Genomic DNA, 15,693 nt, shown 5'->3' with positions numbered 1-15,693 from the left:
AATCTGCTTACTTTGTGTGTTAATTAACATTCATTAACTACAGTTATCACAAGCTACACTCATATGAATAAAACAATGATTTCATGGAGTATGAATTATTTTTATATAAAGATTTGTTATTAAAGGGATAGTTCACCGTAAAAAAACCCCACCATAAAAGGCCTCCATACTGCTCCTGTGGTGTCATCCAAGGGTCTGTAAGCCCCGACATTCAATCTTTTAAATGTTGGCTGAACTTAAGTCTTACATAAAGATGTATGTAAAGAATAATTCCAAATTCTGTGTAATTTGGATTTATGTTGAAACAAACTTTATCATTGGTGAAAGCATCCCACAGAATATCCGTTATCCAGGGCAAAATTCATATTTTCAAAAACAATCTCAAAACCCCTGGTGAATAGACTCAAGACCTTTTCAAACAAATGTGTAAGACTTTATTCATGTTCTCTATGACACAGTTTCTGTTGACTAAACAATGATTTGAATGTTTAACTTCATTTAAATATTTAAAAAGTAATTTGAGCTCAAGCTTGCCAAATAATGAATTTAGCAAATTATGGGGGTATATTATGGGAACAACTAGAATATTTAGCAAAAAAGAACACAGATTTTTTCACTTTTTTGACTGATATGAAATGTACCCCTAATTATAAAATGACTCAACTACACCAAGGATAGATAGATAGATAGATAGATAGATAGATAGATAGATAGATAGATAGATAGATAGATAGATAGATAGATAGATAGATAGATAGATAGAGGGAGAGGGAGGGATAAATAGATGGATAGAGGGAGAGAGAGGATGGATGGATGGATAGATAGAGAGAGAAATGGTTAGAAAGCTAGAGGGATGGATGATGGATGGATAGATAGAAAGACACACACAACAGTCGAGAAAAAGAGCATAAGAACTACTACAAAGCTGTCACTGTAAAGTAGTATGTGCTAATGGAGGTATTGACAACACAAATATTTTAAAACAATTAGCCTAGCATCGCTTTGTATGAAGAGGCATGGGAACCAGCTGGCAAGATGCAGCTCACTCAAAAACACACAATACTGCACTCCTCCTCTCTCAAAGGAAAATCAATGTAAAGATGAAAACTCAATTGGGACTCAAATTGGGACTAGACTAAACAGGATTTGTTTTTCATTGCGTGACTTTAACAACAACGGATGAATGATACTTGATGTACGAACCCTCTGGGATGAGCAGAGGAGGACCTCTCTGTTTTTCTAGGTGAGGGAAGAACTCCCAAAGGACACATGGCATCTGTTGTGCTTTCCTTCCATAGTGACCAGCATCACCAGGCAGTGTGCATGTAGACCTGGTTTGTTGTTAGGTGAACCACACAGTGCTGCCTTATGCATTTCATCTTGGTTGTTTGAATTATTGTCCAAGAAAGTGCGACACTCATGCAGGAGGGAACAAGATCAAGAGTAACATTCATCCTCATCTAGAAGCATGTGTTAGTCTAATGCTAAACTTTGGAGAATGGAGAAAACAGGTGATGTTAATGTTAGCAGTAACAAATGGCTGAGACTCGTCCGGTGGCATCAAGGGAAGAAAGTGAACGAGGAAGGAGAAGATGGAGCCAAAGATGAAGGGAAACCTAACATCGCTCCGGATCTGAAGTTGAAATTTAAGTGAGTAACTAACAATTGGATTGGATATAGTTGCAAAAAATGTAAATATTTTAAAACACCGAACAGTATTAACCTTTAAATAAACGTCCCCACTAATTCAATCTACTTGAACGCTTCCCTTTTCCATAACTAGAACATTTCATCAATTGTATAATCATAGGCTTTTACTACATATCACAAAGTACATGACTACAGTATATGTGAAAATTTATATCCTCATTGTTACCACAGTATAACATTGATATTGCGATATGGCTATATCAGGTAAAAAAAATGCTCAGAACTAATCTTTGTTGATATAGAGGTATTTGCAATATTCTATAGATTAAAACAAATATACATAGGGTTTCATGTTTCTATTTGCAATTTTTGCTCAATTTAAATAATTGATTGTGATGTGAGTAATGAAACATTCTATATCTGTATATATTCTGTATCTCAATATGTACATTTTCCTTGGGTGTGACAGATTAAGTTCTCTTCTCTAAGTGCTCTTCCTTCTCTCCTCTTTTCCTTTGCAGTTGGAGAGAGTTGGCGGTTGATCCGGCAGAAAGGTTTTATTATGTCTGGCTACAGGTCATGATCTTCCCTATTGTCTACAACTGGGTGATCATTATTTTGAGGTAAAAGCATGGGATGTGGTATATATCATATATCTATGCATGTTGCCTATAATTTGTTGAAACTCAGTCTTTTGGCTTTCTCAGAACATGCTTCATAGGAATTGCAACGAGCTACCTGCCTGTGTGGCTTACACTGGACTATCTGTCAGACCTCATGTATATTGTTGACATGGTCATCACTGTTCACACAGGTAAATATTCATTTTTAATTGGATATTTGAAATAGAACAGAACTTCAAATAGAGATCAGGTACATTTACTATTCTTGAAAAGTTAGAGCCAATCTAAACTTTGAAAAGGTAATTCCAGTGTATGAGTGTATGAAGTGTGCTGTGGGCCTTACTAAGTCTTTATCTCCCCACTCTAGGTTATTTGGATCAGGGTATCCTGGTAATAGATCTAAATCAACTGAAGAAGCGGTACCTGCACTCTAAACATTTCTTGAGGGACTTGACTTCCGTGCTGCCCACTGACTTTCTCTACTTTCTCTTTGGCATCCAAACACCAATGGTGAGGATCAACCGCCTTCTGCGCATGCCACGACTCAACGAGGCCTTGGATCGCATGGAGACAAGAACCTCCTACCCCAACACCTTTCGCATCACCAAGCTCATGATCTACATCTTTGTGTTGATCCACTGGAATGCCTGTCTCTACTTTGCACTTTCCAACTACATTGGTTTCGGAAGTGACCGTTGGGTCTACCCAAACATCACCAATGCAGAGTTTGCCTCCATGCGCCGTCAATACTTTTACTGCTTTTGGTTCTCTGCCCAGATTTTCACCACAGTAGGAGACACCCCCCTGCCAAAAAGGGAAGAGGAGTACTTGTTTATGATTGCAGACCTGCTCATTGCTGTGCTGGTATTTGCATCCATTGTTGGCAACGTTGGTAATGTCATCTCAAGCCTACGAGACCGTGATAATGTATTTTTCCCCAACCATGAGCTGGTAAGTTGTTCCATTTTTTTCTGACAGTCTTGTTATATTATATGACACAGAAAAAATTAATAAATTGGAGATGGCTGATTGATGAATTACACAATTTAATTTCAGGTGAAGGGATACCTACGTAGCCATCACATTAGCAAGGAGCTTCGTCAGCGTATCGACAACTGGTACCAGCATCTGCACATCAACAAGAAGATCATGCGAGAGAATGAAATCCTGCAGCAGCTGCCCGTGCACCTGAGGACAGAGATCGCTGTCAGCGTTCACCTCTCCACGCTTTCCAAAGTCACCATCTTCAAGAGTTGTGAGAAAAGTCTGCTGGAGGAGCTGGTGCTTAAGCTAACACCTCAGGTCAGGGAAAAGTTGGCTCTAGCGTAGAAAAGAATTGTTCAGGGATATATACTTTTATAATGCCTCTCTCGCGCAGGTGTTCAGTCCAGGAGAATATGTCTGCAGAAAAGGAGATGTGGGCCATGAGATGTACATCATCAAAGAGGGAAAACTTGCAGTTGTAGCAGATGATGGGGTCACCGAGTTCGCTGTGCTGACTGAAGGGAATTTTTTCGGAGAAATTAGTATCCTCAACATCAAAGGTAAGTCAAGTACAATTTCTTGTACATGGTCATACAACAATTATTAACAAGGCTGAACTGAATGCACAGTGTTAATAAAGTACCTGTAGGCTTGTTTCTGCTCTAAGTTGTTCCATGGATTAGAACTCGGCTTGTGTTAACACTTTATTGACACAGTGAGAAAGATATAGCAGCTCGGCTAACCTCACAGAAACACTGAGGAGAATGGGAAAACTGCCGAAGAAATCAGTTTCTCTGTAAAAGCTATTCTTAAAGTACTGTTTTGGAATAATCTGAGATGATTTGAATAGATTGTGTGAGTTTTGCAGGTCACAGAAAATACAAAATAACAATAATTGAAGCTCATCTGAAAATAAAACAGTTGGTTTTCCTAACTTCAGCTCATTATTTTCCCATCTGCTGTCAAGTCATTCAAGATTCTCACAAAACTGGACACAGTATGACAGACAGTATATTCAAAGGTTATTGAAGGTTAAGTAATCATTTAAATAACATTTAGCAAATGTTTGCCATGAAAAACCACTCTCTTAAAGGCAGGTGATAGCTACACAACATTTATAATCCTAGTTACAACTTTTGGGCCATTTCAAGTAAAGTTGTGCTTCATGCTGAGTATGAAGTAAGTAGTTTTCAAAATGATAAAGCAAGAGCAGAAAGCTGCCTATGGGAGAAAAGACATTTTGAAGCAAAGAGTAGAAGAAAAATTAATCAGCCATTGCACAAAGAGTGGAAATAGCCAATACAACAATGTGGAATGTCTTGAAAACGTCAAAAATATTGGTGCACTGAACAACAGACATTGGACAGGTCGGCCAAGGACAGCAGCAGCAGCTGTGAGAGCTGTGAAAAAGATAACTGACAGTGACGTCAACCACCATCATCCACAAGGCAGGAGTGAAGGTTCACAGTCAAATGTTGGAGGACTTAAGGCCAATTCATGCTTCTGCATTGAAGCTACGCTGTAGCCTACACATAGACGTGTACCCTACACAGAGCCCTACACAGTACCCTGAAGTGCACATCCCCAAAACTGTAACTATGCATTGAGGTGACGATTGGAGCTGTGATTGGTTCGCTTGGTAGCATTTTCAACAGACTCTGCACCATTTTTTTATTGAGTTGAAGGAACGAACATGGACGATGTCTTTCTTTTCTTTGTTGCAGTTCTTTAAGAAAACTTAATTGCTCTTCAACATCTATCAGCTCCAACTCCAACACGATCCGCTTAGTAACACTTGCCATTGTTCTGAAGTAAACAGTGATGCCAGAGAATTTGTAAATAAGTGGACCAGAAACCGGAAGACACTCAACATCAGCATAGAAACTCTACCGCCACTAGCATTCTGGCGGTGTAATTGCAGCACGACTCACATTCACCTGGGCTTTAGGAGAGCCGAAACATAGAGGTCAGACCACAACATGAAAACCACTCATCAGCAGGACAAATTTGGAAGGACAGACTAGAATTGGCAAATAGTATAAGCTCTGGAACAAAGTTTTGTCAACCGATGAGACCAAGATACACTTCTGCCATATTGTGGAGAAAGAAATTATCTGATCATGATCCAGAACATAAAAGTTAATCACGGTCACTCTCTCATGTGATGTAACTCGTGATGTCAGCAGTAGAAATAATTCAGAAGGCTGCACTAACACGTTGTCATCATGCGGCAGGACATTGACCCGGACACACTGCACAACACAATCAATTTATCATTTTATTTGTATAGCCCAATTGACAAATCCCAATTTGTCTCATAGGGCTTAAGAAGGTGCGACATCCTCTGTCATTAACCATCAACAGGAGTAAGGAAAACCAGCCCCAAAAAAAACAGGGGGGAAATTGTCTGATATAGATGAAGGGAGCAACACTGACGATTGAAATAGAGAAGTTATTGCCAGTAATGGTAGAATCCACGATCCAGCATCACAATCTCTGAGGAGAGGAGCCACCAGAGACAAACAAGAGTTAGAATGACACTCACTATTGAGTACATACCTTTGCCAAGGAGATATGCACCCAATTTAAATTGAATCAAGCCACACCAAATTTCATACAACAATAGATACCAGTAAAAGTGTGCTTGGTTTCTTTCAGAAAGATAACTGCATTAATTAATGAGAAATTGACAAATATTTTGCAAATGTTATTTCTTGTAATGGAAAACAAGAAAAAAAGACCTGTATCTACCCCATAATTCCATCCACTCAAAAGGGTTCTTAAGTGGTAAAGTAGTTTTTACGTAATCCTCAAATAGATGCACAAACAACCTCCCAACTAGAAGAGGCTGCAGCAAAGTGAGAGAAAAGCTTCACTAATGAAAAATCAAACAGTTTGTTGAAACCAGTGGATCACAGCCTTGAAGTATTTACTGCAAGCAAAGCTTATGCAACCAAATATTCAGTTAAGTTATTTTAATTCAATACTTTATGTTTCTTCATTTTTGCTCGCCTAAAATGCTGTTTGATACAAAAGAGGCAGCATCCTGAATTGTTAAACACATCAAGATGTAAATACCAGGGAAATAAAACTGAAATGCTGAATTTTTTTTTCATATTCATTTTCTGATTGTAAACCCAAATGTCTCCAGCGCACAACAAAAACAAAGGAACTGTCTTTTTCTTCCAATAGTTGTCAAGGGTATTAAATAGAATTATTTAAAAAAAATATTGTTCGTCATGAATGTACCTATTGTCCCATAAATACTTGTGTGTTGAATGAATAACATTGTTATTGTCATTCATCTTTTTTCAAACTAACTATTTAGATTTAACATGGTTTTGCCCTGGAACACTGTCACAACTATAGTTTACACCAGACCACCAAACTAACAACTTCTGAGGTTTTACTGAGATTTCATGTCATCCACTTGGTGATTTAAAGGACAAATAGGGTTAGTTTACCCCATTTAACTCTGTTTTTGGTCTCCACCAACTCCAAGCCAATGGAATTCCTATTAATTAAATATATCATCAGCTGCTAAATGCTCCACTGTGGTCACCATCTTGTTAGCTAACTTTTTGGATCACTTGTTTGTTACATTGTAAAAATTTGAACTAATCTTATAATAGTATTTATTTGTATTGCTTTAAGTAATTGGCAATGAATGACTACTTTTTTAAATCATGAATAATTTGCTAAGAAAGTGCTCCAAATGTAAACATACATGCTATCTATGATGTAAATATGAAATCTATAAACTTTTCTCAAGTAACAACATTATTATGATTTGTTTCACTCCAACACTGTGTTAATTGATCAGGGCCATGAATCCTGTATCTATATTCAGAAAGACAGAGGTAGATGTTACTGAACTAGTTATATTTATTCACAAAATTTAACATATTTACAACATTCACATCATTAAAATATTTATAATATTGTACAAAGGGGGAACGGGGGAGGGGTTTGTTTTGAGGAGTAGGAAAAGGGTGAGGGTGGCGGGGTCAAGGAGGGAAGGAGTGGGTGAGGTAAGAATGGGTGAAGGGAAACGTCTAATCATCCCTCTCTTCTTTGAGCACTGATTCGCCTTTTTCTCCTTCTCCACCTCTTCTCTCTGCTCCAGCTCATCTCGGCCTCCACGTTTCTGCAGCTCAGTCCCATAGGTGGAGTCGTCTCCTCCTGCTTCACCTCCAGCCCCGACTCTTCCTATGCTCCTTTTCTTTTGTAGTGCGCAAGCCCGGGCAGCCGGGGAGTTCTCCTTTTTTTGGTTTCGCATGTGATGAGCTGGTTCTTGTTAATGAGCTTAACCATCGGCCTCCTCTGTCCGACCTCCAGCAGGTTGAACTGCCCCTTCGGAGCCTGTTTTTCCTTGTCGACCTCCACCACTCTGCTCCAGCTTGTCTCAGGCTGAGGTGGCTCCTGCTGCAGACTCGCCTCCATACTCTTGGACTTGGCCTGACACTCAGTGAGCTCGGCCATGCAGTCAATGTAGGCCCTCAAGCAAGCACGCCGTTTCGTGGTCTCTTTCTTTATGAGACCATCTTTGTCATTCAACTGATGTTGCAGCTGCTCCAACTGCTCCTTCAGAGCCTGGATCTCCTCATCCTTCTCCACCTCTCTGCTCCAGCTTGTCTCAGGCTGAGGTGGCTCCTGGTGCAGACCTGCCTCCATATTCTTAGCCTTGGCCTGACACTCAGTGAGCTCGGCCATGCAGTCAATGTAGGCCCTGAGTCGAGCACGCCGTTTCTTGGTCTCCTTCTTTATGAAACCATCTTTGTCTTTTAGCTGGTGTTCCAGCTGCTCCACCTGCTCCTTCAGAGACAATTTTCCATTTTTAAGAGCCATAATCTCCCTGTTGGCTCGGAGGAGTTCGGCTCTGAGGCTCAACACAATGTCTGGTTGCTGCATGTTTACAACAGAGAGCAGATCTATTTGTTGATGAAGCTCTTGGAACCGTTGATGCTCTATTTTCTCTTATCTGCTGAGTAGTTTGTTGTCTTTATGTTGGTTTGTGGTCGTCGAGGATCGTTCTCACAAGAAGTTTCCGTTCTCGTCTGGATCTAGAAGTCAAATGACGTTTGTCTGCAGGTGACAGGATGAAATAGTGTGTAAGATTTAGGTGAAATTGATCTACTGACAAACATTCAATATAAAACAATTGACACAGAGAGAGAGACACACAGAGAGACCCAGAAAGAGACACGCAGAGACAAGGAGAGAGAGGGAGAGAGACAGACTGGCTGGTTTAAGCGAGAGTGAGACATACAGAGACACCCAGAGAGTGAGACACAGAGAGATAGAGAGAGACAGACTGGCTGGTTTAAGAGAGAGAGAGAGACACAGAAAGAGTGAGACACACAGAGAGAGACACAGAGAGACACAGAGAGTGAGAGAGACACAGAGACACCCAGAGAGTGAGAGGGAGAGAGAAAGACAGAGAGAGAGAGAGAGACAGAGAGAGAGAGAGAGAGAGAGAGAGAGAGAGAGAGAGAGAGAGAGAGAGAGAGAGAGAGAGAGAGAGAGAGAGAGACTCCCCTCCTGCTATGTGTGTATCTGGTTGCCATGGAAACTCAACTGAATGCACCTGTTCTCTCCCCACTGGGAAGAGACAAATCTAAACTCTGAGTGCAGCACTCAAACAACTCTAATTCAAAAACTGTAAGTCCTATCTGTGAAATAAAGACACCGTGAGAATCCCAAGACGTTGCAGAACACACAGATATATTTGGGATTTGTGAGAGTAAAAAAATGGGACCGTGGGAGCGAGTTATGCGAGTTGATGCTCCTTCCAGAAATGTTTTCTCTGAAATGGAGAGGGATTGTTTTTTCCTTAAAGGAGCTACACACCTCATGTAATGTGCTCCTAGCATTAGCTTAAGCTCCCGTCAACTTGTCCTTAAACACATTCAAACTCCCCATAAACCAATTAAAACTCACCAGTAAAAAAAAAGCATTTTCTGAAATAAATGACTGGGAAAGCTTCCCTCATCAATCACCATGGCAACCAGATGCTTTGATATGAATTTGAATCTGAGTTTTGATTGGCAGTGATGGCAGTTTTTTTATGACTTTCTCTGCAATACTATAGTTAAATACCAAGGTTAATCTTCCCACTGTTACAAAAATCACATTGTTTGGTAGAATAAGATGTGAAATGTGAAAATATCCTGGTGCTAAAGATGTGTTTTCCACAATGCCTCGCTCTGCCGCTACTTAGCATCACGCTATCACGTATCACTCATTCATTATCACGTATCACAACGTGACAAGAATACCACAGGAATCAAAGATAAGCAGCAGAAAACACAAAACAAGCCAGCAACAATATTCCCACATTTGTCATAGAAGCAACAGAAACCAGCACATTATCAACATTTAACAGCAGCCGGTAACAGCAGCAACTTCATATTATACAGTGGTCTCATTTCAAACTTAAATTATGAGCCTGAATAGTATCGGTTAGCATGCTGGGTAAATACAGAGAGAGTGAGACATGACTTACCAAGGTCAGAGTGCAATAGAAACTGTCTTAAACTTTAACAGTATTTAAGCCAATCAACAGCCAATCAGGGGTCTCCTATCAAAATTGTCCAATCAAAATCATCCTGTTGTCACAGCAACAATCGGGGTATTGAGGGAGTGTCCCTGTCAATCAAAATCAGCTTCTATTTCAAATCTTAGCATCTGGTTGCTATGGTGATGAAAACACCTACTGATTTTGTTTTGCAATCATTTATTTCAGTAAATACTTTTTTTCTTACTTAGATATTTTGATGACTATATTTGATTTACATTTGAAATAATAATGTTATGAATAATAACTAAATATTATATAATGTTATTAATGCTATTTAATTATATGTTTAAAACTCTTTAAAACTCACTAACTGAATGCACCTGTTCTCTCCCCACTGGGAAGAGACAAATCTAATATAATAATAATAAATAACAACACAGTGGAATGTTAGTCAGCTTTCCCTTGAATGCCAGCAAGAACATACACAGAATATGTGTATATATCACAATATTTCAAATGCTTCAAGCAGATGAACATGATTTGATAATGAGAGAAGGGACATATTTCTTTGGTGTTTTTGGTCTATGTAATTATATTGAGTACAAATCAAGTGTATAAAGTACCAAGACTGGTGCTCAGACTGGTCAGGACTGGGAACTGTTGACTATGGTTGACTGTGTTTGATTTGCTACAGAACAATCTAGTTAGCTTATTCGTTGCATAAGTAACAATTGAATCAGTCTTTGTTCAAATTTTGTCATTAATTTGTATCTATTTATTTAGATCAATCAGCTACTGTTTACCAACTAGCTAACAAAAACAGCATTGTGAGCAACTATAGAAACAACTGTAAGATAAGAATACCTAAATATTACTACTATTAACCTTGGTGATTAAAGACAACTGCAATTTCCTTTTAGGTAACAAATCCGGCAACCGTCGCACTGCCAACATCCGAAGCATCGGCTACTCTGACCTGTTTAGCTTGTCCAAAGAAGATCTAACTGATGTGTTATCTGAGTTCCCTGCAGCCAAACATCACTTGGAGGAGAAAGGAAGACAGATCCTCACCAAGATGGGCATGTTGGAGGAGAGTGGGGAGGGAGAGCAGCAGGAGGAAGAGAAAGTGGAAACCAAGATAAAAAGGCTGGAGAGCAACTTGGAGGTGTTGCAAACCAAACTAGCTCGACTGATGATGGAACTAGAGTCGAGCAGCCACAAGATGCAGGCCAGGGTTGAGCAGTTGGAGAGGGAGGTGGCAGTGCTGGAGACTCAGCTGCCAGAAGATGGGGAAGAGGCAGAAATAGCAGAGGGAAGAGGTGCAGGGGTGGGAGAGGAGGTTGAGTGGGAGCGAGAAGAGGCAGAAGGTGAGGAAGAGGAGGGTTCAGATCCAAAGGTGAAAAAACAGAAACAGACAGAAGATAGCCATGATGTGACCAAGGAGGGAGACGGAGACAGCACGAAAAGCACAAAAAAAGATGTAGAGAAGCTAGTTGAGGGAGATAAATCTGGGCTGAAGGACCCAGATGACAAGGAAAAGAAAAAACACGATGATGGAGACAAAACCAAAGAAAAAGGAGATGATAGACCTGGGCAAGGAGATGGAGCTGAGATCAGACCTGAAGAGGAGAAAGAGGAGAAAAGCGGAGAAAGATAATCTGAAGTGGGGAGAGATAAGGCTGTAGAAGAAAAAAGAGGAAAGGGGCCGAAAGATGAAGAGTAGAAAAAATTTATCTAAAATCCAAATAACTGAAAAGGAGAATGAAGTTTAAATATGTATTGTTGTTTGATTTCTATTAATAAAAATGTTGAAAACCTCAACATCTCACATACACTTTTTGCAGTATAACCTGTACCCATAGATGGCATTATTGTACCCTAGTGCAGAGAAACTGTGCAAGATTGGAAACAGAAATGAGAGACCGTGTCAGTATAATACATTTATATCCATACATGTAGGAGAGGTACACAAACACCCCAAAAGTCTTTTAACACATCTTCCTGGGAAAAAAATCTGCACGCAACAAAACTATTTCACACTTAAAAAAGCTCCTCCAGTCACATTCCTGAGCAAAGGTCTAATCCTTGAGTCAGAAGATGTCCCATTTACCCTCGAGAACACACATCTATGGGTGCATCAGCATTCACTCTATTTCTCCTCCCTGGGTTGGTTGGTTGGTTTGGTTGGATTTGGGTTGTTTAGGTATTTGGTTTAGTTAAATCTCAACATATTCACACGTCCATACACCACAAACTTAACTGATAACCGAGGTACATATTACTTAATGATTTAATTTACTTAATTCACTAGCATGGACTACACCACGACAGTGTAATGTTTGAATCTTTTAATTAAAATTCAGGCTGTATTAGATTTTGAGGATGGATGAATGGATGTGAAGGGCAAGGATGAATATAAATGAAGGACGTCTCTGTCAGGCTGGGGAGGATATGTGGTGAACTAGGCGGATGGAGACTCAGTTTGGGGGTTCCGTCTCAGGCCCTTTTCCGCCCACGCTGGTGTCGGACCCCCCAGGACCTTGGGAGAGACATTAGAGAAATATGCGCCCGATTTAGTTGGAAGGGATGTAGGTAGGGATGAAGGGATGTAGGTAGGGATGAAGGGATGTAGGTAGGGATGAAGGGTATAGGTAGGGATGAAGGGATGTAGGTAGGGATGAAGGGATGTAGGTAGGGATGAAGGGATATAGGTAGGGATGAAGGGATGTAGGTAGGGATGAAGGGATGTAGGTAGGGATGGGGATGTAGGTAGGGGAGGATGAAGGGATGTAGGTAGTGATGAGGATGTAGTAGGGAGGAGGAAGGGATGAGTGGAATGGTGGGTGGGTCGAGAGATCTGAGACAAACGGAGCAGGATGGGTTGACTAGTATAAGAAGGGTTGATGGGAGATTAGAGGAGGGGTCGAGGCGTGGTCCCCCTCCCGAACCTAAGTTAAATTATTAACTTCATTTAAATTAAATGTCTTACTTTAAAGTGTCACATGTTATCTCCATGTGTGTCGTCTGGAACAACAAAGAGAGAAAGGAAAGACCTGCTGATCTCAGAAAGTTGTGAAGATGGTGTGGAAGAAAATATTTTACTAAATATCTCTTTTGGTTATTTTCTTAATGCACCCAGATCCAGTTCCTTTATTTCTCACATGGCACTGGTCTGTGTGAGACAAACTGTTTCTACATAAATTATCAGGTTCCTGTGTAAAACACCGAACCAATTTGCAGGAAGCTGACCTGCGAAAATACTTTCTTGCCTACATGTGTATTCAATTTACCAGAATCCACAGATTTTTGAGGAAAATCATTTCTCAAAAGGATGCTGAGAAACTAGTCCATGTTTTCTTTACCTAGACTGGATTGTTGTGATTCTTTATCACCAGTATTCTCCAGGAAATCTGCTAAAAGCCTCCAGTTGGTCCAAAATGCTGTAGCGGAGTGCTGACAGCAACTAGAAGAATGGAACATTTTACTCTAAGCTTCTCTGCAGTGGCTCCCTGTAAAATTTTGAATAGAATTCAACATCCTGCTCCTTACTTACAAGCCCTTAACAATCAAAGCCCCTTCATGCATTAAAGAGCTCATAGCACCGTATTGTCCCAATAGATCACTTTGCTCCCTAAGTACACTTATGGTTTCCGTCTGTAAGAGTAGAATGGGAGGTAGAGCCTTTAGCTGTACGCTCCTCTCGGGAGGCTGACACCATCTCTACATTTAAGGTTAGACCTAAACTGTTCCTCTTTCATCAAGCTTATAGTTAGGGCTGGATCAGGTGAGCCCTGACCCATCCCATATTAACTGGTGCTGCCTAACCCTTTTCTATATTTTGATTCTAACCAGTCTGACAGAACTTAGATGTGGTTCCTGGTCTCTCTCCTCTCTCTCCTCGGCGTCCTCCTTTCTCTCTATCCTCTTTTCCACCCACCTCTCCCCCCTTCCCCCCTTCCCAGTGAAAAAAATTCACTGGTTCAACTTAAAACAATTTGCATGGATCTTTTTAAGTAGTTTCAACTCTGGCATTATTGAGTAAATGCTGTGTCTTTTATGGTCATACTATCCCAACTACTTAAGTACATCCAACATGATTTGCTTTGAGCTCTAAAAGCTTAATTAAGTTGAACCAATTTAATATTAACTAAAAAGTTGTTATTGCATCTACATTAATCTAACTTCTTTATTTTATTTCCATCCTACATTTTTGAGTATTAGTAATTTATGTAGCTAAAGTAAGAACAACAAATATCAATTCCAGTTTAATATGGTCAGACTGTTTATTGTAAACACTGTTCTAACAATTTATTCTAACCATCAACAATTATGCTAACATCTGTTCACAAAATATACCAGCAAATTCCTACACTACTTAGTCAAGACTAAACTGGTTCCTCGTCCTCAAATGAGATAGTCTTCATGGTTGGCCCTTTAGCAGCCACTTTGACAAGTCATTGAAAGGTAAACACAGGTGTAATGGTCTGATTAATAATGTAAATTATGGTTCTGTTCCATTTAGGTGGGTCAGGGACCTGGTATTGCACATACTCACCAGAGTGGCTTTGACTCACTAAATAGAACAGGACCATAGTTGATTTTATAAAATTACCCCTGAGTTTACCCTGCGACGTGGCAAAATGGCAGAAGTGAAAACCAAACTAACACTGATTTGATTGCTTCAAATTAACACAGAGTAAAATATTTTCAGGCTGTCACCACGAAGTTGCCCTCAAACAAGACAAACCAAATTTGACCACATTCTTAAAAAATATTTTGGATGATATCCTGAACTTAATCCAGCTTTTGTCACAGAACAAGAGAAAAAACAAGAGCAACACAAAGTACAGTGAACTGTTTGAACTTCAGTGTTTCTTACCAAGTGCTCTTTGAAGAGGTCCTCCTCCTTTTCTCGAAAATACACCACCAGACAACGGATAGTGACCTCTCTGCTTCATTCCACTGAATCATCATGTGAACAAGAAAAAAATCTCTGACCCTCCTGCTGACATCACAAAACACTGTCTTTATACATCATGTGTCTCCGGCAATACTGTTTGTTATACATGTACTTACCACGTTTTAACCTCTGTAATCCTGTAGGTTGACAATGGATTGTTGGCCAAAGTAATGCAATTTGAACTGGAAAGAACAATACTCAGAACAATACTCAACGTATAGGCTGTTTGACTGTGAGGATATAAAAGTGTAGCATATTGATGTACCAACGAGACCAGGCACTTTTTGATGATAAATTGATCCAAGCCATTGGTTGAATGTAGCTGATGTCCATCTTCCTGCAATGATTGACTCCTGTGCTATCACTAAACAGTCATTCTCTTGTGTAGCGGGATAATGGCCTTTGAAACAAATTGCAACTTTTCCGTCGTGTAAGTCCACCTGTTGGGATGAGGGAGAAACCACATGTAAAACAAGTCATGAAGTAAAAACTGTACAATGTACCTGCTAATTCCACAAACACCTGTCACAGTCCTGTACCTCCTCACATAAAGTGGTTGCTAAGTTTCAAGTTTTATTTGTCATATGCAGTTAACACAGGCTCAACAATGCAATGAAAGTTGTTGGACAAGAAGAAACCGGTCAGCTCAGCAGAGCAATAGTCAACTCATAGTTTGGGTGGGGTTTCAAAATGGCTGCCATGTGGTTAAAGTCATGTGTTCTTACCTGCAGCAGACTGCTGGCTGAGTGCAGCCAGGTAGACCAGGAGGAGGAGCATGTTGGAGGAGAGCCGTCACAGTCTGGTTTGGATCAGCCTCCAAACAGGACACTTCTTAAAAAGATATTTGAAACTAGAGTTAAAGGTAGTAATAATTAAACTAAACTGTAGGTATCCATAATGAGAAACCCCACACACAAAATTCAAAAGTAGTTTGAATCTTACTAATAAGTGTTATT

The 15,693-nt window shown here is 40.0% G+C and overlaps 1 protein-coding gene and 1 long non-coding RNA gene across 2 annotated transcripts; one reads left to right on the top strand and one right to left on the bottom strand.

Annotated features, from left to right (window-relative positions):
- The first annotated feature begins 1,378 nt into the window (after positions 1-1,378).
- Positions 1,379-11,500, top strand: cnga4 (cyclic nucleotide gated channel subunit alpha 4). Its single transcript, XM_035173866.2, is given in 7 exon segments — positions 1,379-1,650; positions 2,172-2,273; positions 2,358-2,464; positions 2,641-3,224; positions 3,330-3,575; positions 3,652-3,817; positions 10,698-11,500. Coding segments are annotated over 7 exon segments (2,160 nt in total). The 5' UTR covers positions 1,379-1,498.
- Positions 11,501-14,656: 3,156 nt separating this feature from the next.
- Positions 14,657-15,586, bottom strand: LOC118119698. Its single transcript, XR_007034801.1, has 3 exons — positions 15,463-15,586; positions 14,854-15,177; positions 14,657-14,739 (listed from the first exon to the last, which is right to left on the bottom strand). It is a non-coding gene; the product is annotated as an uncharacterized LOC118119698 (long non-coding RNA).
- Between the last annotated feature and the right edge of the window lie 107 nt (positions 15,587-15,693).

This window comes from Hippoglossus stenolepis, chromosome 13 (genome assembly GCF_022539355.2).
Source record: "Hippoglossus stenolepis isolate QCI-W04-F060 chromosome 13, HSTE1.2, whole genome shotgun sequence".
Classification (NCBI taxonomy): Eukaryota; Metazoa; Chordata; class Actinopteri; order Pleuronectiformes; family Pleuronectidae; genus Hippoglossus; species Hippoglossus stenolepis.
The sequence above is the reverse complement of the archived record's forward strand: the minus strand, read 5'-3'. Positions and strand labels throughout refer to the sequence as shown.